Below are 23,177 nucleotides of genomic sequence, written 5' to 3'. Positions count from 1 at the left end.
CCCCGACCCTGGGCTGGCCGAGAGGCGAGGTTGGTCTGGCTATCCTTGAACACTGCACAAAGAGCTGGGCCTGCGGGGAGGGAAGGAGAGCAGGGGGGCGGGCGCTCCATGTACATGCCAGAAGCCGCTACTGGAGTACAAGCAGCTAGCCCAGCTGCTCGCTTGCTGCCCACCTGCCTGCCTCCACTCCAAGCCAGCCATTCTCCTCTCTTTCCCTCTGCTCTCTCAGCACGGGTACCTGCCAATGTGCCCCCAACCCCTGTGCCTTGCCGCTGCCACCAGCACCGCCCCCCGAGGAAGGAGGAAGAAGAAGATGGGAAAGCACCTCCTGGACTCCGTTCACTCTCCGTGCTGGCTCCACACATGCCCCCACTGCATGCCTCCACCCCAGCCGCCCATTTCACCAGAGGGGGCACGGCACTTGCCCCACCCTGGGCACTGGTAACCCATGCTATGCCACTGGCACACCTTAATCCTTTAGGAAAAAAGTTCATTCGTTTTTCAGCTTACAACAAAAACACAAGCTTGATCCCTTTTCTTGCGTAACCTGCTTTAACTTGTGCACACGTTAACAGTTTTCAGGCAGCAGTTTCTATCCTGGCGTGGCTAGACCTGAGGCAGAATCTTTCCAGAAGCTCAAAAATAGTTTAATTCCACATGCTCCTTTGCCTGGAGACATGCATTGCTTGCTTTTCGTTGCAAGAGTAACTGGGCAGTAAAGAAGATCTCCTTTAATAATCCAGCCTCGCCAATGCCTTTTTGTTTGTTTGTTTGTTTGTTTGTTTGTTTGTTTGTTGTTCCTTCCTTTGTCACCCATTTAGCAAATAGTTAACATCCCACCCTACCCTAAGCCAGGCCTTTTAATGCTGGGAAGCGGCTCTCCCAAGCATCTCAGATTTATTGAGGCTGTCCCTAAAGTATCATAGATCCCAGGTGGAAGGACTGGGAAGAAAGCCTGCGCAGGGGGGGACTTCCGGGTTGGTGCCTCCGGCAATGGCTGAATTCCTCTGATCGGGAGGAATTTGTCCCATGGGAATTTGGATCTGTACCGCCAAGGCGGAGACCCATAAAAATCACAGGCGGGAGAAGCCTGTGAATGTGGGATTCAGCGGGCACCTTTTGCGCCTCCCCTACTCGCGGGGAAACCCGGTTTCGGGGATCCGGAGCAATGTGGGGTGAGTGGCGCGGTGCTTCGAATCGTCTGCTTCTTCCACGGAGCGAAGCCGCATAGCTGTTGTCGGAGAGCACTGACTTTTTCCTGTGGACAATTTGACTCTAAAGTAATTACCCGTGAGTAGAGCTGAATTGGGAAGAATTGGATTTTTAAACGTTTAATCTGGCATCGAATTGGGGAGGTTCAATACAGGAAGTCCGCCTCCCCCTTTTGTAGATAAACTGAAGCAAGGAGGCTGCAAACTAAAGTCTTGGAAAGCCTTTTGTAAAAGACTAAATTTCCATCGGTAAAGAACTACCCCCCCCCTTTTTGGAGACAGGAAAAGAGGGGGGGAAGTGGTGGACTGAATATGCCTGTAGGAGAGAGTTAAGAGAGTTAAAATACCGCCGCTCTGACCCTGGAAACGGGCTGCTAGCAGGATTGATGTTTTTTGGAACGTCCATTGACAGCGTTTAGAACGTTCATTGACAGGCAGCTAAACAAGAGAATACATTGTTTCTACTTTCTCCGGTTGTTTTCAAAAAGAAGGAGGAAAGTAACTGAAAATTGAAACTAACTTTGGATTATTGAAACTGTGTTTAAAAGAGGACATACTGACCGATACAAATAGAAACTGTTTTCCCCTAGTGGAAGGTTTTGAAATTGGTTACTTTACAGGAGCTGGGCTAGGGGAATTTCCAGCTGCAAGATAAAAAAGTGTGAGACTTTGGAATTGACCTTGAATCTCTTAAGTGTTATGGCAAACAGAAAGGAAAAAACAGACGGGATGTCGACAGAAGAGGCCTTAGTGGCTGCATTATTGAAAATAAATGATTCGCTGGAACAACTTCACAAGAAAACAGACGTGATAAATGTGAAAATGGATGCTGCAAATATTGAAATTGACTTAATTGTAGAAAGTTTAAATAACTTGGGACAAAAGGTGAATACCAATTCAGAAACCACCCAGAAACTGACACAGGAATCTACTCTGATACGGCAAACTGCAGATGAAGTCAGGGGAAAAACCCTTGCTGCTGAATCTGAAGCAATGACAATAAAGATATTATTATTATTATTATTATTATTATTATTATTATTATTATTACAACTGGAGAGGAGAGTCCCATCCATACAAAGACAACCTGATGAACATAAGCTGACATTCGTTATGATTGAACTTAAAGAAGAACTAATGAATTTGAGGACCAGAGCCCTATCTGAACTGGAAAAGGAAAGCTTGACAGAGTTTCAGGAGGCAACAGAACTAACATCGGTTGAGAAAGAGAGGTATTTGGGGGTTAGTATGACCGCCAAAAATGTGAATCTGTTTAAGGATAACTGTGAAGGATGTTGGATTGAAGAGAAGGGGGATTTGGAAATATGGACAAATCAGAAGTTGTTACTGTTGGGCCGAGTTACTGTCGTGGGGATGAGGGCTGCTGTGTTGCTGGGGATGTTGCTTTTGTTTCAAACATTGCAAGCTTTGGATGGGATGGATTGTTTCAGGAGGTGGCAGAGGGATGTTTTTAGAGTTGTTTGGCAGGGCAGGAAGCCTCGAGTAAAACTTAAGATATTGATGGATGCCAAAGAAGGAGGTGGACCTGCCCTGCCAGACCTTTAAATTTTGTTGTGAACCATCTGCTTTTTGCTGGTTGAGAGAATGGCTGCTTCTTGAAAACACTGAAGTGTTGGACAGTGGCAGACGAAGTTGATGGACTATATGGAATTGGCGGAAATGACGGGCAAGATCCGAGACCAGGGAGAAGAGTCGGTGGAAGAAGATTGGAAAAAGTTTAAAGACTATTTATAGAAATATTGTAAAATTAAGGAATGTTAGAAAAATGTTGGAATGAAGTTATATGGCTTTAGTAGAAATGTCATAAGGAATTAAGTATAAATAGATTAATAGAAAATTAAAGGGAAAATAAGGCAAGAATGTGTTAAGATAATTATAGGATAGAAAACAGAGTAAGATGGAAAGGAATTCCTGAAACAATTAATAGAAGTGGAATACAAAAAGGGAGGTGTGAGGAAATAAGTGTCACTGGAAATAAGTGAATGAAATATAAGATATTGAAAATGTTTGAGGTGTTTTTAAATTGTTTTTGTTGGTTTTTGCTTTGTTTTGTTAGTCCATGTAGCGTTTTTGTATTGTATTTGTATTGTTTTTTCTCTTTTCTTTTTTGTTTGTAGTGTTGTGTTGAAAATGTTGAAAAAGTAATAAATATCATTAAAAAAAAAAAAGAAAGCCTGCGCAGGGAGTGAGGGAGTGGATGCTCCCCTGAAAAGTTGCAAAATGTAGCAGCAGACGAGTGAGCCTGAAGGTTGTCAACTTCTGGCCTTATGTCCTAAGGGGCAGCAGTGTCCTTAGGCCTCACATCCTGGAGGGATACCAGGGTGCTATGCATGGTTCCTCAAAACTGGGAAGAGAAGATAATTCAGACAGCACATCAGAAGGGAGGTAGACAGTGGAGAAAACTCCCATGTGCTTTAGGTTGCATCCATAGGTAAAGGTAAAGGTACCCCTGCCCGTACGGGCCAGTCGTGTCCGACTCTAGGGTTGTGCACCCATCTCACTTAAGAGGACGGGGGCCAGCGCTGTCCGGAGACACTTCCGGGTCACGTGGCCAGCGTGACGAAGCTGCTCTGGCGAGCCAGCACCAGCGCAGCACACGGAAACGCCGTTTACCTTCCCGCTATAAAGCGGTACCTATTTATCTACTTTCACTTAGGGGTGCTTTCGAACTGCTAGGTGGGCAGGAGCTGGGACCGAAAGACGGGAGCTCACCCCGCCGCAGGGATTCGAACCGCCGACCATGCGATCGGCAAGTCCTAGGCACTGAGGTTTTACCCACAGCGCCACCCGCGTTCCTGGTTGCATCCATACCATGCATTTAAAGCACATGGCTTCCCCTAAAGAATCCTGGGAACTGCAGTTTGTTAAGGGTGCTGTGAATTGCAGTTTTGTGAGGGGTGAACTGCAGTTCCCAGGATTCTTTGGGGGAAGCCATGTGCTTTAAATGCAAGTCAGATGGGTGGCATATAAATAAATTATGATGATGGTGATGGTGATGGTGATGATGATGGTGGTGTGATCTTAGAATCATAGATAATCGAATCATAGAAGCAAAGGGCAAAGCTGAACCAGAAGCTAAAATAGTCCTACCAGGTTGAGAAAAAAGCCAGTGGCCACTGCAGTGTGCGAAACATAACTGAAACCTGGATCTTCACCCACTGTCTTTTCGCTTCCTCAATGTGTAGCAGGTCACAAACTAGAAGGGTTCTAGTGCTCCTGACAAGCTGACAGGGGAAGTGTCTTCTTTGGGCCAAAAGCAATTAAGCCAATCGACTCCAGAAGCTGTTCCTGCCCATGTTTTGCAGAAGGCTACAAGGAGACCTTCCTAGATTTGTAGCCCAGTAGTACAGCGCCTGCTTTGCTTGCAGAAGGTCCCATGTTCAATCCCAGCATCTCCAGGTAGAGCTGGGAGAGATCCCCTGGAGAACCACTGCCAGTCAGTGTAGACAATACTGAGCTAGGTTGACCAATGGCCCAACTCTCATTATAAATGTCCTGGCGCTCCCTGCCAGACGAGGAACCCGAACTTCCAGCTCTCGTTCTGCCAAAGGCTTTGCTGCTCAAATCAGATGTGTACATAAGACAAGCTACCCTTTACAAGGTTCAGCAGGTATCTCAGAGGTAAGGCCCATGGCTAAGCACAAGCTGAGATGTTGATCCAACAAGCAACATACTTCCTGCGCCTTCCTTTTGAAGAGCGGGACAGACACTGCTGGCTGCATGGCAAGCGGCTGGAGTCCTGGGGCTGGGCAAGCCAGCAGGCAGTCCTTGGGGTGGGTTGGCTCTGTGTGGTTTGCTTACACCTGCGCTGGCATCCCAGCATCTTTGGAGACAGAGGTGGGGTCAGAACAGGCTCGGGGTCTGAGTTGCACTCAGTTGCCTCCACAGAGTGGGAAGGCTGTAGTCGTAAGGGTGGGGTGTTCCTTTGCTCCTTCCCTGGGGTCTGAATCTCCCCCTCTCAGGTCTCTGAGCCCTCCAGGTCCAACTCCCCAATTTGCTTCCACTCCTCCTCTGGACCAGACCATCCCCTCCATGATATCTGCACAGGGTTCAAGACAGTAACGCAGTTTCCCACGTGGCTTGCCTGATCTGGGCATTGGTGGATCACACTCTATTTCCGGCTAGATATTTGTTCCCTTTCCCTGGGGCATTCAGACATGCTCTGAGTCTGGAGAATATTCCATCCTATTCCTTGTCCAGAGGGAAAGGAGAAGGTTGAATTCTGCCAGCAGGACCACCATCCTGCCATTTTTTTTTGTGTCTGTGGGCAGCGGAAGTCTCTTGAAACACATGTGCTACAGAGACCTCATCAAGGAGCAAACCGTTGTGTAGGTGCCACACTCTTAAAATAGGACTGACCTCTTCCTGAGGGAACCTTGTGGCTTCCTGGTCATGTCTTGTTCCCAGTGATTCTGGCCAGTTGCTTTAATTTTGGGAATCTGCCCCTACAGACTCTGTTTTTTGTTTGAGTGTTGAGTGAAGCTACGATAGGAATCACAGCCTGCAAACTTACTTCCTAGCTTCTTTTGCCCGGCTGGGAAGATGGAAGTGCAGAGGGCACGGGGGCCAGGTAAGGAGAGGCAGGCTACCCTCCATCTCGGATCACAGGGTCTGGAAACTGGAGGCAAAAGAAGGTTGTTAAACAACTGTAGCAGATGACTAGTAGGCTCAGTGAGCTAGGATCCTTGCTTGCTTTAGGGGACCCTGCCCTGTACACTGATACTCAAAGTGTCGGGCTTTGGCAACATCCGTCTGCCATGTCATGCTGGCAGTGAAGCAACTGAAACCATATCAAGGAGGGAAAAGAGGTGGAATCGGCGGGAAAGAGAGCACCGATTGCCTGCTGTGCCCGACGCCCAGGCCTGGAGGCCTCCAGGCGCCTCTCTTGACGAAATATGAATCAAACAAAACAAGGAATTGACTTAAAATAGGACAACTCGATTTGCCTAATAGACTTCCCGATCTAGGGAAGGAGCCAGAAAGAGAGCGCAGTGCTCCCAGGAGCCAGATTTGTGGAATCAAACTTATTTAGAGATGTCATCTGGGGCAAGGAGGGAAAACCCATAGAGTGTGGGAAGGCAGCTCTGAGTAAGTGGCAAGGAAATATGTGACAATACAGTCATACCTCGAGTTGCAGCCACTTCAGGTTGCCTTTCTTCGGGTTGCGGACCGCGAAACCCGGAAGTACCGGAACAGGTTACTTCTGGGCTTCGGTGCTCACGCATGCGCAGAAGCGCTAAATCACGCTTTGCGCATGCACAGAAGCGCCAAATCGCAACCCGCGCATGCGCACACGCAGGCGGTGAACACTGTGGGTTGCGAACGTGCATCCCGCACAGTTCATGTTCACAACCCAAGCGTCCACTGTACAATAAGGATCAGCCCCTGAGACATGACGGCTGCTTCGTAAGTTAAAAAGAAGAAAAGTTCTGTGTGTTCCCTCTGCGGCTCTCTACACATGTATTGAAAACTTGTTCTGGAGCCTTGTTCCATCTTTTGAGCTCATGGTTGCTGTGTGCTGTGTCTTCCCTCCGGACATTACACTGGCCCTGGAGGCTGCAAGGTAGAGAACCCAGGGCCTTATCTATCCTACAATGTGCCAAGTCTACTTCCCATTCCTGAACCCTGATTCTCTTTCAGCCTTGCTTCCTGATTGACTAGGACAAGGGCTGGCTAACCCTGGCTGTCCCTCCATATTTTGTTAGACACCAACTCCCATCAGCATTCAGGGGATAATGGGAGTTGTAGTGTAACAACATCTGTGGGGGTGCAGGTTAGCTACCCCTGGTTTAGGAGCATTGTATAAGCTTCTAGGCACCAGGATGGCTGTCCTGAATGCTCTGAAGGTGATCTGCTATTCCCAAATCCGCTAAAGCCCTTTGAACCTGCTGCCAAGTCTTCTCATCCTTCTTAGCACCGGACCATCATTCTCCCGAGTCCAATGAGACCTGCCTGTGCAAAGCCCTCCAAATCTTTTTCAAGACAGTACAGATCCTTCCTCATGAGAGGCCCTTTTGATGGATAATCTGGATGTCAAGAGGATTTACATCCTTGCTGTTTTTCTTTTTATTGGTAACGTCGAGTTTTCGTTTAACGACCGGCTTCTTTTGTTTGCTTTGCACCTTGCCTGGAATCCCAGGAACTTGGCAGCATTCTTTAATTTAAATAAATAACAATGTACGGAAGGGTTGGGATCTGGGGTGGACGTTTGGTACGGCTACAAGCACAGCTTGAACCCGTAGCATTTGAGAATGCCGCCGATGCGACTGCCCTCGCCGCTTTTGCCGCAGCACCTCTGGAATCATTGTGCCTCCATAACAATAATAATTATTAATCATTAATAATCATCCCTCGTTCGCCCTGATCACCTGTCATCTGAGTTTCTGAACACTTGGCAGGCCTTGAATAATTAAAAGCAGTCAACACCCTATGGAGGGGGGGGATGGTTTTGCTACCTATTTTTCTCCTCCCCCCCCCCCCCAGCAAAGTACATCTACTTGGAGGGGTGTAGATGGGGAAAGGAAGCCCACTGAGACACACACTTGGGGGTAACTATTCCTGCAGGTCAAGGACGAGGCACCTGTGGCCCCCTAAATGTTCACCTCTGACCATTGGTCCCAGAGACAACCAGAGTGCCCGACAGGGTCCTACACCCCTGAAACAAACCACCCCCTCTGAGGCTCAACCATGGCCATTCGCCAAATGGGTCCAGGAGCCAGGAAGTGGACCGAGATGAATATGCCCGCGTGCCAGGGGCTGTACAGGAGTGGGAAGCAGCCCAGTGGCTGGTTTGTACAGGTTGTAGCGAGTCAGGCACAGCAGACTTCGGAGGGGAGGCAGCACAGGGGATTTGCAGCGAGCGGCGGAGACGCTTGCGTGGTTGAGAAGAGGTTGAACTTTGTCCACATGAGGGAATTTCTCTCCCTCCGACGTGTGTTCCACGTGCGAGCTGCACGGCGCACACTCCGCGCCAAAGGAAGCCCGGGGCAGAGCTGTGCGGCTCTCCCTGAATTTTTATAGGGTCTTACACAGCCTTGTCACAATCCAGAAACGTTAATTAAACATGCCGCCATAACTCCCCTGCATAAATCTGGACCTCTTTTCCTTTTACCTGGTGGTGGGAGGTGGGGGGCAGAAAGGAAGCCCAGGACTCTCTGTGCGTGCACATGCACGGACTCACCTGCACATCTAATGTACTTTTCCTCTGCAGGTCTTCCTTTCTCTGCGTTGTTGGTTTCTTTTTTTAAAAAAAAAAAGTTGCTATTTTATAAAAGAAGGAAAGAATGTGAGGGGAGAGTTCCTAGGCGTGTTGGGTAAATAGACCTAAGCCTCTCTCTTTAAAACAAATGGACAGATTATTTACCTGATTAAATAGGTATTTTGTGCAGGTTGGGGTTTTTTCTGCTTCTCTTTAAACATCCTGTACTTGGCTGGGTGGATTCGGCAAGGGCTGGGCTTAAAACCAGGGGGCAAGTGTTTGCTTTCCAAATAGCTTGTGTGTGTGTGTGTGTGTGTGTGTGTGTGTGTGAGAGAGAGAGAGAGAGAGAGAGAGAGAGAGAGAGAGAGAGATTTCTGCTCAGCCTGCCACAGGGGAGAGAGGCAGCCAGATTTATCAGCATGACGGTCTCCAGCTGGGGGGCCACCACTTTCAAGGCCTTTTTATTCAGAAGTCTTTTTCTAAGAGGTGGAAGAGGCTGGGAAAAACTGAGGAAAGGGGGAGAGACAGAGTAACCCTGTTTTTAAAAGTGCACTTTTTGTTGCGAGTTAGGTTGGTCCTAGGTGAGGGGTCAGGGTGGTGGTGGAACAGGGACAGGGAAAGGGGGACGATATGTATATCCATGGTTAAACCATCTCAAGGTAAAGTTGGGAGAGACACCCTGTCTGAAATCTTGAGAGAGCTGCTGCTGGTCTGTGCAACACTGAGCAAGGTGGACTAGTGATCTGACTCAGTGTACGACACTTTCCCATGCTCCTACTGGAGCATAGTTTAGGTCTGTGCCTGGGAGATACCAAGTTTCAATTCCAGAGGTGGATTTAGGGGAACACAGCCAGTTCCGCATAATAATCTAGTGCTTACATTTTTCCAGGAGGAAAGACTTCTGTTCTGCCCCTTGTATAGATTATGCCGATTTGCCAGGTGTTTCCACAATGTTTTCATTTCTCCTGTTCATAAGGAAAGCAGGGACAGGGCAGGGACTGTTCAGACATTGCTGGCTTCCAGGTCCCATCAGCCCTAGGTATCATGGCCAACAGATAGGGATGCTGGGAGTTGTAGTTCTACCAGCCTTTGAAGGCCCCAGGGTCACCATCTGTGAAAAAAGGCTCTGAGGATCTGAGAGCGCCACCCAGAAAGGAAGCTCTTTCCTGTGTCTCCGCATGAGTGCCTGCTCTGGTTTTTTAAAGGTTGGTTAAAACAGGGGCTGGGGATCCTGTGGCCTTCCAGATGTTGCTGGACTCCAGCTCCCATCAGCCCCAGCCAGCATGGCCAGTGCTCAGAGATGATGGAATTTGTAGTCCAACAACATTGGGGCAGCACAGGTGAGATTAAAACCCTGTTCCTAAACCATCGTATTTGCAACTTCCTGACTAGAAACATTTAATAAAGAAAGTGGAGATTCTCAGAAGGCTGAGTTCCACGCCCACTGACAAATTATCTGCTTGCGGGGCACAGTTTTGGCATGCAGAGCCCTGATTATGAACGATTTTTCACATGTGTGACTGCTGCTTACATGATGAGTGTTAATAAAGCACAAGTATGGCCTACAACAAAATGTTGCAATATGTGGGGTTCAGGAGTGCCTGCCAGGCAGCCCTGCCCTTTTGTACAATACTCCGTCTCATTCCCATCACCACCATCAATCAGCATTTTGTAGCAGCTGAGCACACTCAGCCCCCAGCAGACTCTTTTGGGGTTTCTTACACTGCTTGGTGGGCTTTTCACCCTATGGATTTCGTGTTCTTCTGCAGACCTTGGGCCAAACTCCCTTGGGTGATGCTGTTTCGAATCATAGAATAGTGAGTTGGATAGGATCCTGGGGGTCATCTAGTCCAACCCCCTGCAATGCAGGAACCTCAACTAAGGCACCCATGGCAAATGGCCATCCAGTCTCTCTCTAAGTTATCCTAAAAGTACGCACTACCGCTGATGCACCCAGAACACAACCCCTGCGCAAATAGGGAGTTGCCTGTATGTGTATTGTTAACTGAGAAGGGTGCCTTTGAAACGTGACTACAAACAATGATTTGCCATTGCAAATCAGTGTTTTAGTTTGCTGTCTTGTTTCCACTTTTGATTTCTCTTCCTCCCCGATTAAAGTAAGTGGATCCTAGTCCGCTAGGGCGGGGGTCGCCAGCCCTTCTAAAAAGGAAGTTAAGAAGCACAATGTGCAAGTACTCTTCAAAGTATTTTTTGTTCAATTCAGTGGTACCTCGGGTTACATTCGCTTCAGGTTACATACGCTTCAGGTTACAGACTCCGCTAACCCAGAAATAGTGCTTCAGGTTAAGAACTTTGCTTCAGGATAAGAACAGAAATCGGGCTCCGGCGGCACGGCAGCAGCAGGGGGCCCCATTAGCTAAAGTGGTGCTTCAGGTTAAGAACAGTTTCAGGTTAAGTACGGACCTCCGGAATGAATTAAGTACTTAACCTGAGGTACCACTGTAGCTGCTTCTGTCTGTCAGTGTTTTAGCCAATGAATGAAGTCGCAGTTGTGATTGATAAGGGAGTTGTTTGAACACCAGACACTCTTTGGCTCGCTCTCTGAAGTCATCAGGTGTTATTGGCTGATCAGGCCTGTTTTTATCCTGACGCCTGCGGTCTCCTCATGGCTAACTGGTTTGGCTTGCCTGGGAAACATGTGGGAGTGTGGCCGTCCTGAATTGTGTTGGGCCCATCTGCAGTCTACATTTAAAGCAGCACCATAGCACGTCAACCAGTCACAGCTTCCCCCAAAGAATCCTGGGAACTGTAGTTTGTGAAAGGTGCTGAGAGTTCTTAGGAGACCCCTATTCCCTCTCACAGAGCTGCAGTTCACAGAGTGGTTTAACAGTTTAACAGGCAATCTTTCTTCCCAAGGAGCTCTGGGAACTATAGCTCTGTAAGGACAATAGGAACCTCCTAGCAACTTTCAGGGCCTTCCCGAACTACAGTTCCCAGAGTTCTTTGGCAGAGGGAAGCCATGAGTGTTAAAAGTTGTATGGTACTGCTTTATGTGTATAGTAATAATAATGATGATTTATTATTTGTACCCCGCCCATCTGATTGGGTTGCCCCTGCCACTCTGCAAATGGAGCCTAAATTAGGTCCATTAAATTCAATGGGTCTTTTCGGGGTGCCTGGCTTTTCTTTTCTTCTCTCACTCCAGAGCAGTAAGGGTGTTGTTCCAAAGCCTGCACTCACTCAAACATGGCGTTGCTGCCCAGGTGACCTGACCAAGTCCTGTTCAAGAGTCACAGGATGTACTCTGTGCCCAACCCTTCACCCTATTGATTTAAATCCATGGGAGATTAGTAAGAAGTGGGTATTTAAGGCGGGAGGACACACGATAGAGGTTTGTTCACTGATGCATAGGCTACAGGTTATCAGGCAAAACCTATTGGTCGTGCACCCAGTATGGGCTGGAGGAAGGACATTCTTCAGGCAATATGTAATTGACCTGTGGAATTCACGGCCACAGGATGTTGTTGTGGTGCTCAGGAGCAGAGGTAGTTATCAAAAGAGCTTAGAGGAATGTGTGGGAAGGGGGGAGGGAAGTAGGTGCATCAGTGGTTATTAGTCATGAGAGCTAAGAACAGAACAAGTGCACGTTTTGATTATTGGACACAGATCAAACGGTAGATATTTTGTGGGCTATCCTGGCTGCCCATTACTGGGTACAGGATACTGGAATAGACAGGCCCCTGGCCTGATCCAGCGGAGCTATTCTCATGTCTTTCTGACAGTTTCTGAACACAACAGTTCTGGAACACGGCCATGTTTACCCAGCAATTTCCTGTGAGAGTCAGGCCAACCAGGACTTGACTCCCCATTGTTGGCAACAGAGTAGCTTGAGATACCTTTAGGAGGTTTGCCTGTGCAAGAGCACCAGCTGCCATTTGCGTATTGGGTGGTGGAGGAGGAATAAGGGCACATTTTTGCATAACTGCAAGAAAAGCTGAAACTCTTCCTCCTCTCTCCTACAAAGAAGAGAGGTGGAAAACATCCCCCTTTTCCTGCAAAACACCTCACAAGCTTGAGAGTACTTTCTGAAACAGAATAAAAATTAAAAAATCTCCTGTTGAGTGATCCTTTAATAAATGCAATGTTCAAGATCCATTAGTTCGTGTTTACTCGCTGTGCCTGTGCGCCAGAGCTTAATTCTTCCCTTGTTTACACGGACGTGCATCTGGAGCCAACCTCTTTGGGTGGGGCCTCTTTCCCCCTGCTTAGGCCAGAGCAGGGTGTGTGTTGGGTTAAGACCTGGGAGACCAGAGTTCAAATCCCCACTCAGCTGCAACGCTCACTGGATATACCTTTTGGCCAGCCGCTATGTGGTACCCAGCCAAATCCTATGCAGAGTAGACCCATTGAAATTAATGAACTAACATTAGCTATGCCCATTAAGTTTAGTGGGTCTCCTCTAGCACTGAATATAGCCCCCTGTCTCTCAGCCTAACCTACCTTGCAGGGTGGTTGTGAAAATAAATCAGGGAGAGTAGCATGTATGCCTTCTTGAGCTCCTTGGAGGAAATAAAAGTAAGAATAGGATAGGATAGTCCAAGGCCTCTGCAGTGTGGGGAAAACAATGTCTGGTAACACTGAGGTGGTAGATGGTGCTAACTGGCCCCCAGTCCATATTTGGAAATAATTCATCATGGTGCTTTTGGAGGGAGTTTATTTGTGGAGAGGTCTTTCAGCAGCCAGTAAGCTAAATGGAGACTCCACTCTCAGCAGCAGTGTACCTGCTGAATAGCAATTCCTGGAGAGCAAGAGCAGGGAAAGGCTGTTTCCTTCAAGGCCTGTTTAGCAGCTCTCTGAAGGCTATGGCTGGCCAGTGAAGGGAACAAACTCTTGGACTAGAGAGTCTCCTAGTCTGATCAAGCAGGGCTTTTCTTAAGTCCTTAAGATTCGGGAATACTGTAAGTCTTCTGTTGTGACGGGGAACAGTTATCTGTAACTAGAAGGTGCAGATCCTGACGATATTGAATTAGGTGATATGGGTAGGGGGGGGAGGGTTGGGGGGGAGGTGGTTGAAAGCGTGACTCTGAAAGGTGTAATCCAAAAGGTATTTTCCCACAAACTATCTAAGTGAGCGCTGAATGTGTTTTAATGTGCCATTTGGCTGGTTGCCTGTGGTGAGTAAGAATCAACCTACAGGCCACCAGCCAGAGAAACTTTATAAAAACTTTTCCCCCTCTCTTTTTTTGAAGTCGCAAATTGGCGCTGGATGGTGAGCAAGCTGGTGAAACTCTGGTGGGCTTGTGTGCAAGGCTGGAGGAATGGATGGAATCTGGCCTTGTAGCAGGGCTTGTTTTTACTAGAAGGGGGAGAGCACCCAGCCTCTGGAAAAATAAAAAAATGGCAGGACGTGTTTCTTAAGTGAAAAGTTTGCTTCATTGCCGCCATCATTATATTTTATAAATGTATATCCTGGTTTTTGCCACCCGGGTCTCAAAGTGGCTTAAAACTATATGCAATATGCAAAGTTCTGAACATGAATTCAAAACCTCAGAAATCCACAGGAACACGTTCCTTCAGAAATGCGCAGCCAGAGAGTCCAGTGTGCAGCAGGCACAGGACGGGGGGAGCAAATGGGTCATGATATAAGTGGGAACAAGTTCTAAATTCGAGATGCTTGGGATAACTTGAGCAGCCTGCCTGCTTCCTGCCACCACTACCCCTCTTTTTTCCTTTCTCAAAAAAGTCCAGTTTTAATATACCGAATCCCACCACCTCCTTTCTCCTTTCTTTTCCTGGACAAGAATAAAGCACCCAGAGTAATATAGGCAGCCCCTGGGAAGCAACCCTAATAGGCTTGGGAAATGTGTGTGTGTGCTGAAAGTGTTGAGAGTGTTCCTTTCCCTTTCGTTACCCCCCCTCCCTTCTTGAAGCACAACTGGCTGGCTGGCTGGCTGTCTCTGAGCTAGCTGGCTTCCCTCTCTCTCCCAGAGAGCATCCTCCTTCCTCAAAGGCAACCAGGCAGGGACTGAGCCGTCTCCCTCCCCTGCTCTCTTTCACCTGCCCTCCAGCCAGTAGGAGGGGAGGTCGGGTGAGCGGAGGGGGTGGGTGAGGGGCGTGGCCACGGGGCCAGGGCTCTCCTGCCAATCACCATCACTTCTGACACCAGACCGCTCCCCCTTCCTACTCTCCGCCACTGAACTGAGCTGGTGCCCAAGTGGATTCCCAGGGAGGACCGTCAGCAGCAATGACATCAGTATTTTGAACCAACTTGTTATTCGGGGAGCAATCAGTTGCAATTAGGTATTAATTAAGTATTATGAAAGTTGATTATTTAAGTGAATTCGGCTTTCGTCTCTCCGACTATGGTAAGTAAGGCACAATTGTGCTTTCCCCCCTAGTCTGTTCATTCCTTTTTATTTCCCCGTCTCTCCTACTTTGTACCAAAAAAGGGGAAAGTGTGTGCCGGCGGGGGGCAGGGTGGCAACCTTTGACCTTTTATCCTCTTCATTTCTCATTGTCTTCTTATTCCTCCTTATGTCTCTCTCTCCTTTTCCCCCTTCTTTTTAACTGTGAGCGTGTCCGTCCGCCGTGGACGGACCGACCACGCTCGGCTTGTCTATAAATAGTTTCTCTTTTAGTTTAATAAAACTAGCGAGCGCAGCTGATCGGTTTCATGTTTCACTCTCGGCTTCAAGGTTGCTGGGTGTGTGAGTTGGGTAGTTTCTTCTTTAAAAAAGAAAGGAAAAAGACACAAACCTCTTAGCTCCTCACTTCTTTTTAAGAAAACTTTTCAGTTGTGTTTCTTGTGGGGAAGCCCAAGTTGAAAATGTCTGGTGCGTGTGTGTGTGTGTGTGTGTGTGTGTGTGTGTGTGTGTTGGGGTGTGCTGGGGGATGGAGAGTTGTTTGACAAGAGTGATGAGCGGCTTGTCACTCGGAGGCGACAAGCGCTTACATATGTCAACTTTCAAAAGGTTTTTAAAAGATCTGCCAGAATGTTGCAGAGAGAGGGCAAGGGGGATGGATAGCACTTGTTTTTCTTTTTTCGGTGGTGTGGGGGGGCTTTGCTGTCAGGTGCAAAGGTACAAATACTGTTTCACTTTTCTTTCGGTTCTTTACGGAAGTTGTTTCCTTCCTCCTCTTCTCTTCCCCCCCTCCCCGCTCCACACCAGGTTTATAGTTTTCTCAAGGAGGCTAAAAAGAAGGATTTTTGCCCCTCGGAAGGTCTCTCTCCTCTCCCTTAGCGGATATCAGATCTGGGATCTGTTTGTGTTGTTGTTAATGAGAGCATGGTGTTGTGTGAGGCCCGGGGTATTGGAAGCGGTGGTTGTGGGGGAGCATAGGGGAAAAAAAGAGGAAGTTTATGTAGATTTTATTATGATGGTGCATTTTTTTTCTCTTTTCCTCCTCAAATATTATTTTTCTCCCTCTCTCCCTTTAATTATTCTCCCCCTCTTTTTCTAAGCTCCCCGCCCCCTTGCACCTCATCCTGTCCGTAAAAGGTTGCCTGTCAGGTTCCCGGCGTGCTGTCTAAATGAAAAGGAATTTTAATTTATTTGGGACAAGCTGGTGACGGATGAGGAGACTGCTTATTACATTTAATGAGCTTTCCCCCCTCTTCTTCTCCTCCTTGCACCTTGGCTGGATTGTTTTCGCCCTTTCCGCGGGAGATTTATAGGGGGTGTCCCGTGTGTTCTGCTGCTCCCCCTCCCCACTTTTGTTTCTGGGACACATAATGGTCACACCAGGGCAGGGTTGCACAGGCCACAGCAGAGGTTTGTGGCCGTTGGAGGTTCCCATGGCCTATTCGGGGGGGGGGGCAGTTTATGGCGATTGGCGGGTCGGAGTGTGGAATCCATGGCCTGGCATCTGACTCCATCAAGGGGTTGACTTTGAAGGAAATAATTTAGGCCTGAGAAATCACAGCCTAGTATCACTCCAACGTGCGATTTTGGTGTCGTTCTTTGGACATGCTTGTGTTTGGAGAGTTTTGGGAAACTCACTAGGTGTTTGGGGATTGCTTTCTGCGATAGGTCAGCAAAAAGGAATTTCTCAGGGCCCAGTTTTCCAGCCCATCCTCTGCCTGAGACTGAATTTGTGCCATTCAAAAATAGTGCTCTTTTTACACTGCATAAATGACACCCCCCCCCTTCTGTTATGCTCGCTGCTGCTCACCCTGCTACTTCACACTTTGTGGCCTATCATAGAGTCGTGGGCATGGGGCGAGTTTCACATTCTTACCGCTCTTTAACCTCTCTTGTGAGCAGGAATGGGAAGCTAAAGCATGTTGTGGAGTAACTAAACTGCATTAAGTGTCGTCTCAGTTTTATTATGAACCCGCCCCCCTTCCTGACACACACACAGAGTTAAAAACTAGTAACTGCAGTTATCCATACACCAAACCATCCTGTGCTTGTTGATCCGACATGTTTGAGATAATTACTGCAGCATTTATTTCATAAGGCATAAGATTGTAATAAAATGGTTGATGATTGACTGGCCTCCACTTTGCACCTGTTATTTTGGTGGAAAAGAATGAAAGTGCGTGTGTTGATGTGTGTTCCTTTATGGTCTTTAATTTATTATTTTTATTATTATATATTGGTTCATCATACCAGGAGATAAAAGCACCAGGAAGTGTTCAGTCTGCATTGTTTTGAAATATTTGGTTCTTGGGTGTGCGTTTGTTCTTTATTAGGCTTGATATGTTCTTGTTCAGGATGTGGCTGAGAGACGGGTCATTAAAACAAAAAAAAATCCCCTCCCCTCCCTTTCCCTTTTTTTGCTACTGTTGTTTTTCCTACGAGGTTGGACATTTTAATCTTAAGGGGTAGAAAAGTGACTTTTCCCTGCAGTTTCAAGGTATTGGGGGGTGGGGTGGGAGTAATTATTGAGGGTTGGGATGACGTGGTGCCATGTTTTGCAACCTCCCTAGTTCTGCATCCAAGGCCTCGTCCCCCTCTTTGGGAAATTGGCACCCCCTGCTGGCGGGAGCTATAGCCTTCCATCCAGTAAGTTCTCCCTGATGGAATGGGGCCAATAGGACTCTCTGTTGCTGTGGCAATCGCCCTCTGGCACCTAACGATGAGCTCAGAAGGAAAAAATGGAGTCCTGAGTCAGACCATTTAGCTCTACACCGTATGTGCTGACAGGCAGCAGCAATCCCGAGTTTTCAGACAGGCAGTCTCTCCCTGGAGATACTGGAGAATGAACTAGGGACCTTCTGCAAGCAAAGCAGGTGTGCTACCTACCCCTGTATTGTGGCCCTTCCCTTGAGACATGGGAACATAGGACTCTGCCTCACACTGAGACAGACCATTGGTGCATCCAGATCAGTACTGTCTACACTGACTGGCAGCACCTCCCCAGGGTCTCAGGGAAGTGCTTCTCCTTGCCGTACCTGGAGATAATGGGGATTGAACCAAGGACTTTCTGCATACAAAGAAGATGTTTTACTGCTGAGCTGTGGCTAGTCAAGCTTCTAGACTGTGGTGGGAGTGAGTGGCAGCACACATGTGGGGGCCCCCAGTAGAAACATACTTGCGCAAGAAGGCCCAAGATGTTGGGTAAACCCTGGAGATTAGGGCCTGGAAGACTGCAGTCTGCATGTGGGTGAGCCCATTTATTGTGTTCTGAGGTCAAGGGCTTTATCTCTCTTTGAGGGGCCTCTGCCAAGCTCCTCGAGTCATCACAATACAAGCTCTCTCGGTACCCTTTTAGTCATACCTGAAAAGGTGCCAGGCAGGAGTGGCAGAATCGGAAGGATGGTTGGTCCCTGCACTACACTATCATGGCGGCCAAAAGTTTGGGTGCTTCTGCAGAGGTGCAATTTCACACACTTTCTACGGACCCAACTTTACTTTTTTACTCTGCATGGAAGTTCATTTTCTGTTGGGTCATTGGGGTGAATGGCAGGCAATAAATTAGTAATAATAATAAAATGTGGGGTGATGATGCTGATAATGAAATAACGTTCATACCAATGCACAGTGCCCAGATAAAGTTTTCAAATAAAAGCGCCACCATTTCCTTTGGGTGGTGGTCACTTGAGGTTTTTCCCACAATTAATGTCATCATTTTTGTGCAGAATTCAACTTTCATTCAAAAGCAAGACAAATTTCCAGGCCCTAACGATGGTGAAGAAGCCATCACCCCCGCTGTGTGCAGTTCTTGTTGGCATCTCAAAAGCCTCAGGTGGGCTCATGTAAGGTTTCTGTTGGTCAGGATTTGGGGCTTCAGTGCCTCACATAAATTATGCAAAATAAACGCATTTGTTGAACTTACACAAGCTACAGAATTCCTTCTTTGCAGAATTCATCTTCTTGAATGCAGAATTCAGCATTGGCAAGCTGTTGTTATACACACTCCCTCTCTGCCCACATGGAGAATATGCAGCTCTTTCTGAGAGCCTGTTCTTTTTTGGAATCATTCATTCCAGGAGGAATTGGTTCACAACTGATGGTCATCTCTCTCTTGCTAATATTTGGGAGACTTTGGGGAAGTGTTGCCAGATGCTGTAAGACTGGCTGTCTGATCACCTGTGGAGAGTGAGAATCTCCCCTAGGGGACAAGCCAGGTGTTTATATTAAGATATGTCACCGATTAAGCTGGCAGGTTGGCTGTGGCATCCAATGCATGCTCAACCTAGAAGGGGAGGGGGGAAATAAAGAACTGCAAAATGCCAAATCAGTGGCAGAGGACCCCGCTGTTGGAGAGCAAGAATGCTAGAGCAGAGGTGGGTAATCCCAGGCCTTGGGGCAGAATGCAACCCTTTAGGATTCTCTTTGTGACCCCCAGGACTCTCGCTAGGCCTAGGCCTCTCCTCAGGCCACACACTCTTTCCCCTTGGCCACACCCCTCACTGGCTCTGTTTTGTGCCCTCCTCATCGTTCTGCCCAGACACTGAGGTCCAGCGCCGAGGGCCTTCTGGAGGTTCCCTCACTGCAAGAAGCCAAGTTACAGGGAACCAGGCAGAGGGCCTTCTTGGTAGTGGCGCCCTCCCTGTGGAACGCCCTCCCACCAGATGTCAAAGAGAACAACTACCAAACTTTTAGAAGTCTTCTAAAGGCAGCCCTGTTTAGGGAAGCTTTTAATGTTTAATACATTGTTGTATTTTAGTGTTTTGTTGGAAGCCGCTCGGAGTGGCTGGGGAAACCCAGCCAGATGGGCAGGGTATAAATAATAAATTATTATTATTATTATTATTATTATTATTATTATTATTATTATTATTATTATCATCATCATCATCATCATCATCATCATCATCATCTGCCTTTGCCTGGTTGGTATTGACTTTGGCCCCACCCACAACTGGCATGTGGCCCCTGGGAGGCTCCTCAATGGGAAAGCTGGCTCTTGGGCTGGGGAAAACTAATCCCCTTCCTTTATGCTTTAGAGCACTTCAGTTCAGGCGAGACACAAAAATTGTCAGAAGGGCTTGCAAGGCGTTTGGAACAGTCGCACTTTATAGCATGGCTGCCCCCTTCCCTTGCTGATCAGCTCAGGCTGCTCTGTCCTGGTGTGCTCAGTTGTTGAAGGAAAGTTGAGGGCGCTGGGCACAAGGTGTGTCTGTAGTCCGAAAGTGAGGGCCACCTTGGGTTTCTAACCAGAGAGCGGCTAGCAATGTGCCCTCAACTTCCCATGTGTGTTGTGGGGCCAGGCTGTTTTGCACAAAGTGTCCCGTCACTGTCAGAGTTACCCCTTGTGAATTTTCAAGCACGCACAACATGTAAGAGAAGGTTGTGTTGTTCCTCAATTGAAATTGTATAGGATGCCGTGTGATGGTTAGCGACTTGGAGGGCTTTGAAAGATTAGAGTAATTTGTGAAGCGGAACACTGTGGCTACTAGCTGTGAAGGCTGTGTTCCTCCTCCATTGTTGGCGGTAGCATGCTTCAAAATACTAGTTGCTTTAGACATCAAGTGAGGAGAGCTGGTGTTGCACCCGCAACCTGCTTGTAGGCTTCCCATAGGAAATCTAATCCAGCAGGGATGTTCTTACGTTCTGCTTCCCTGTGCATGCAATCCATGGGCCACCTATGACTCTACCTCCATTTTGCCTCTTCTGTCAGCATTACTGCTGCTGGCAGTGTTTTCTGCTGGCCTACCAGGGGAGTTCCACCAGCGTAGGTGTCACAACAGTGTCACACCTTGCAGTGCTTCTGCTAAATCGGAATAGCCCTCAGCTGGCAGATGTTAAATAACTGATTATGCCCTAACATTATGATCCTATGCATCTTTACTCCAGAGTAAGTCCTGTTGAGCTACTCCCAAGGATGTGTGCATACAACGCTTGCCTAATTCTGCATTGAACCCAGCTGGTTTTACTTCTGAGTAAACACATGGATGCTTGGGCTGCACGAAGGGAAACTTTAATATAGGTCACAAACTATGAACCATGTGGAGCGGTGTGCTACCAAAAATGTTTTGGGTCTGGTTATTTTCATTTTGAAAATCTGGGCTTTGAAATCTGGAGAGATGTTTGGTGCTGTGCTGTTCCACCAATTTTTAAAAAGAATTTTCTTAGCGTAGGACTCAGAGAAGACTTTCTGGGACTGTCAGTAAGCAATAATCTTACTCCAGGTCATAAAGAAAGAAGCATATGTTAAATTTGCTTTTATAACGTGTATTCTCATTCTCTTGCTTTAAAAAAAATTAAATTCCTGGAATGATCTATCTTTATTTCCCGTTCTCTCCTCATCCACCTTTACAGGGAAAGCTCAGTACAACATGATTGGATCTAGTTGTGTGTACAAAGAATTCAGATATGAAACACTGCCAAAATATGAAATGCTCTCTACTTACCTCAATCTGCTCAGCAAGAAAAAGGTCTAAGATTGTGTTTGCAAGACAAGGCAAAGGGCTTTACAGAATGCAGTGGCTTGGTTTCTTGTAGGGGGGATCCAGATGAGGAGTATTTTCAGTGGCTGAGAAGTTGAATGCTACTTCTGCGAAACCAGCCATGGACTTTAGGAATAGAGAGAGGGAGAGGGAGATAGCAGAGAGGTGCTTTTCACCTTCCTTCCTTCCTTCCTTCCTTCCTTCCTTCCCTCCCTCCCTCCCCACCCCCTGTCGCTTGAGGGATTTGCACTGTGTTCTGCTGCCAGGCCAAGTTCAAGGTATTGACACTAACATAGAAGGGTGCTAACGCATGAAGCATGATACAGCTCAGGACCAGGTTGCTCGAGAGACCACCTTAGCTCTTATATACCTGGTAGATCCCTGCAGTTTGCGGGAAAGTTTTCCTGCAGATCTCGGCAGCCTGCTCCACAGCAATTTGGAGCAGGGCTTTTGGTGTAGCTGCCCCTGTTTTCTGGAACTGCATCCCTTTTGAGATACAACAGGCACCTGCAATTGAAGGCATTTCTGCTCCAACAAGGTTTCCCAGCTGGGTGAACGGGTATCTGCCATGGGTGGCTACTTCATATCATTTTTAAATGTACCTGTGTTGTTACTTTCTATGTTTTTTTTAAGCTGTCTTTTTCTGCTGTTCTTGTTACATTTTGTGCATTGCTTTGGGTGGTTGGGTGGAACGCGATAGATAGATAAATAAATAATACCCCCCAAAAAAAAACAACAACCACAACCCACCAGCATTGCCCACCAGCCCCCTTTTTAGCCACCTTCCCACCATCAGAATCTATTACATGAGTGACCTTACTAGAACCGACTAAGATCATCTAGGGAAGCTGATAGACTTTAATTTCAAGACTAGAAAGGCAGACTCCTCCGTCACACAAATACGTCATCCCAAAGTGCCATGGTGGACTGCAGGAGGCAGGATTACATGGAAACCACCTACGCTGATCTTGCTCCTCTCCTCTCCTGTTTTTGTGATTTAGATAGAGGTCCTTTCTTGTCCCTTGGAACAGGAAGGCAACCTGTCGAGATGCAGAAGGGTGGCACACCCAGCGAATTTCCGAAGTGCGGAGAAACTCCCCTTTATGAAATTAGTGCACCCAGCCTCCTGTCAAGACAACAGGTTTTTGCCTGGGGGATCCAGATGAGTAGTGTTTTCTGTGTTCCTCCTCCAAAGTGGCTGAGAAGTTGAATGCTGCTTCTGCGAAACCAGCCGTGGACTTCGGGAATAGAGAAAGAGGAAGGGAGAGAGATAGAGAGAGAGATAGCAGAGAGGTGCTTTTCACCTTCCCTCCCCATCCCCTGTTGCTTTCTCTCATTTTCCCTTGAGGGTTGGCTCCACTTTCCCTTTTATTAGAACAGGACCTAATTGAAGCTCAGTTCTGGGAAGCCAAGTTTGAATCATACTGATCCCGGCGTTCTTCAGTGAGAAGTGGAACTGAGGGGGAAGGACAGACCTGTCATCTTACGGCACCAGACAGGTTGGCAGCTCCCATGGGTGACATCATCACAGCAGTCTGCCAATCAGGATGTGGTCAGGGAGCCATCCACACACTCGTTTCCACTTCGGGAACCCTAAAGTGTATGTCTGGGGTGGGGGCAGCAAATGTGGTTTTATCCAGGTAGAACCCACAGGTCGCTATCCTGTTTGGCCGTGCACAAACACTCAGGCACGTGCATGCCCCCCGCCCGCCTGCACCCCTCCGGTTCACTGCGGACCGGATCAATTTGGACGTCTTCAGCAATAAAAAATGCCGATGTCGTCCTAATTCACCAGGCCCCGAGATGACAGCAAATTTACATTTTTTAATTAAACTAGCAGCCAGTTTTTATGAGAGGGGGCTGGGTTATGCAAATCAAATGGTTGTGTACGAAAGATTAGGAGAGTTTGGGAATAAATTCCACAAATGCTAATAAAAAAGAGAGAGAG

At 47.6% G+C, this 23,177-nt stretch overlaps 1 protein-coding gene across 5 annotated transcripts in view; it reads left to right on the top strand.

Moving 5' to 3' along the window:
- Positions 1-23,177, top strand: part of CASZ1 (castor zinc finger 1) — a 460,564-nt gene that overhangs the window by 321,392 nt on the left and 115,995 nt on the right. Inside the window, exon 1 of one of the 5 annotated variants that reach the window (XM_081202877.1) lies at positions 14,579-14,756. The exons of 3 other annotated variants lie outside the window; for them this stretch is intronic. In XM_081202877.1, the coding sequence (XP_081059003.1) occupies positions 14,708-14,756 (49 nt within the window). In that variant the 5' untranslated portion in view covers positions 14,579-14,707. Of the gene's footprint in view, positions 1-14,578; positions 14,757-23,177 lie in introns of those variants that run through there. One more of the 5 variants, XM_081202884.1, reaches the window with a different exon arrangement.

This window comes from Podarcis bocagei (assembly GCF_964188305.1).
Source record: "Podarcis bocagei genome assembly, chromosome: 7".
NCBI classification, from domain to species: domain Eukaryota; kingdom Metazoa; phylum Chordata; class Lepidosauria; order Squamata; family Lacertidae; genus Podarcis; species Podarcis bocagei.
The sequence above is the reverse complement of the archived record's forward strand: the minus strand, read 5'-3'. Positions and strand labels throughout refer to the sequence as shown.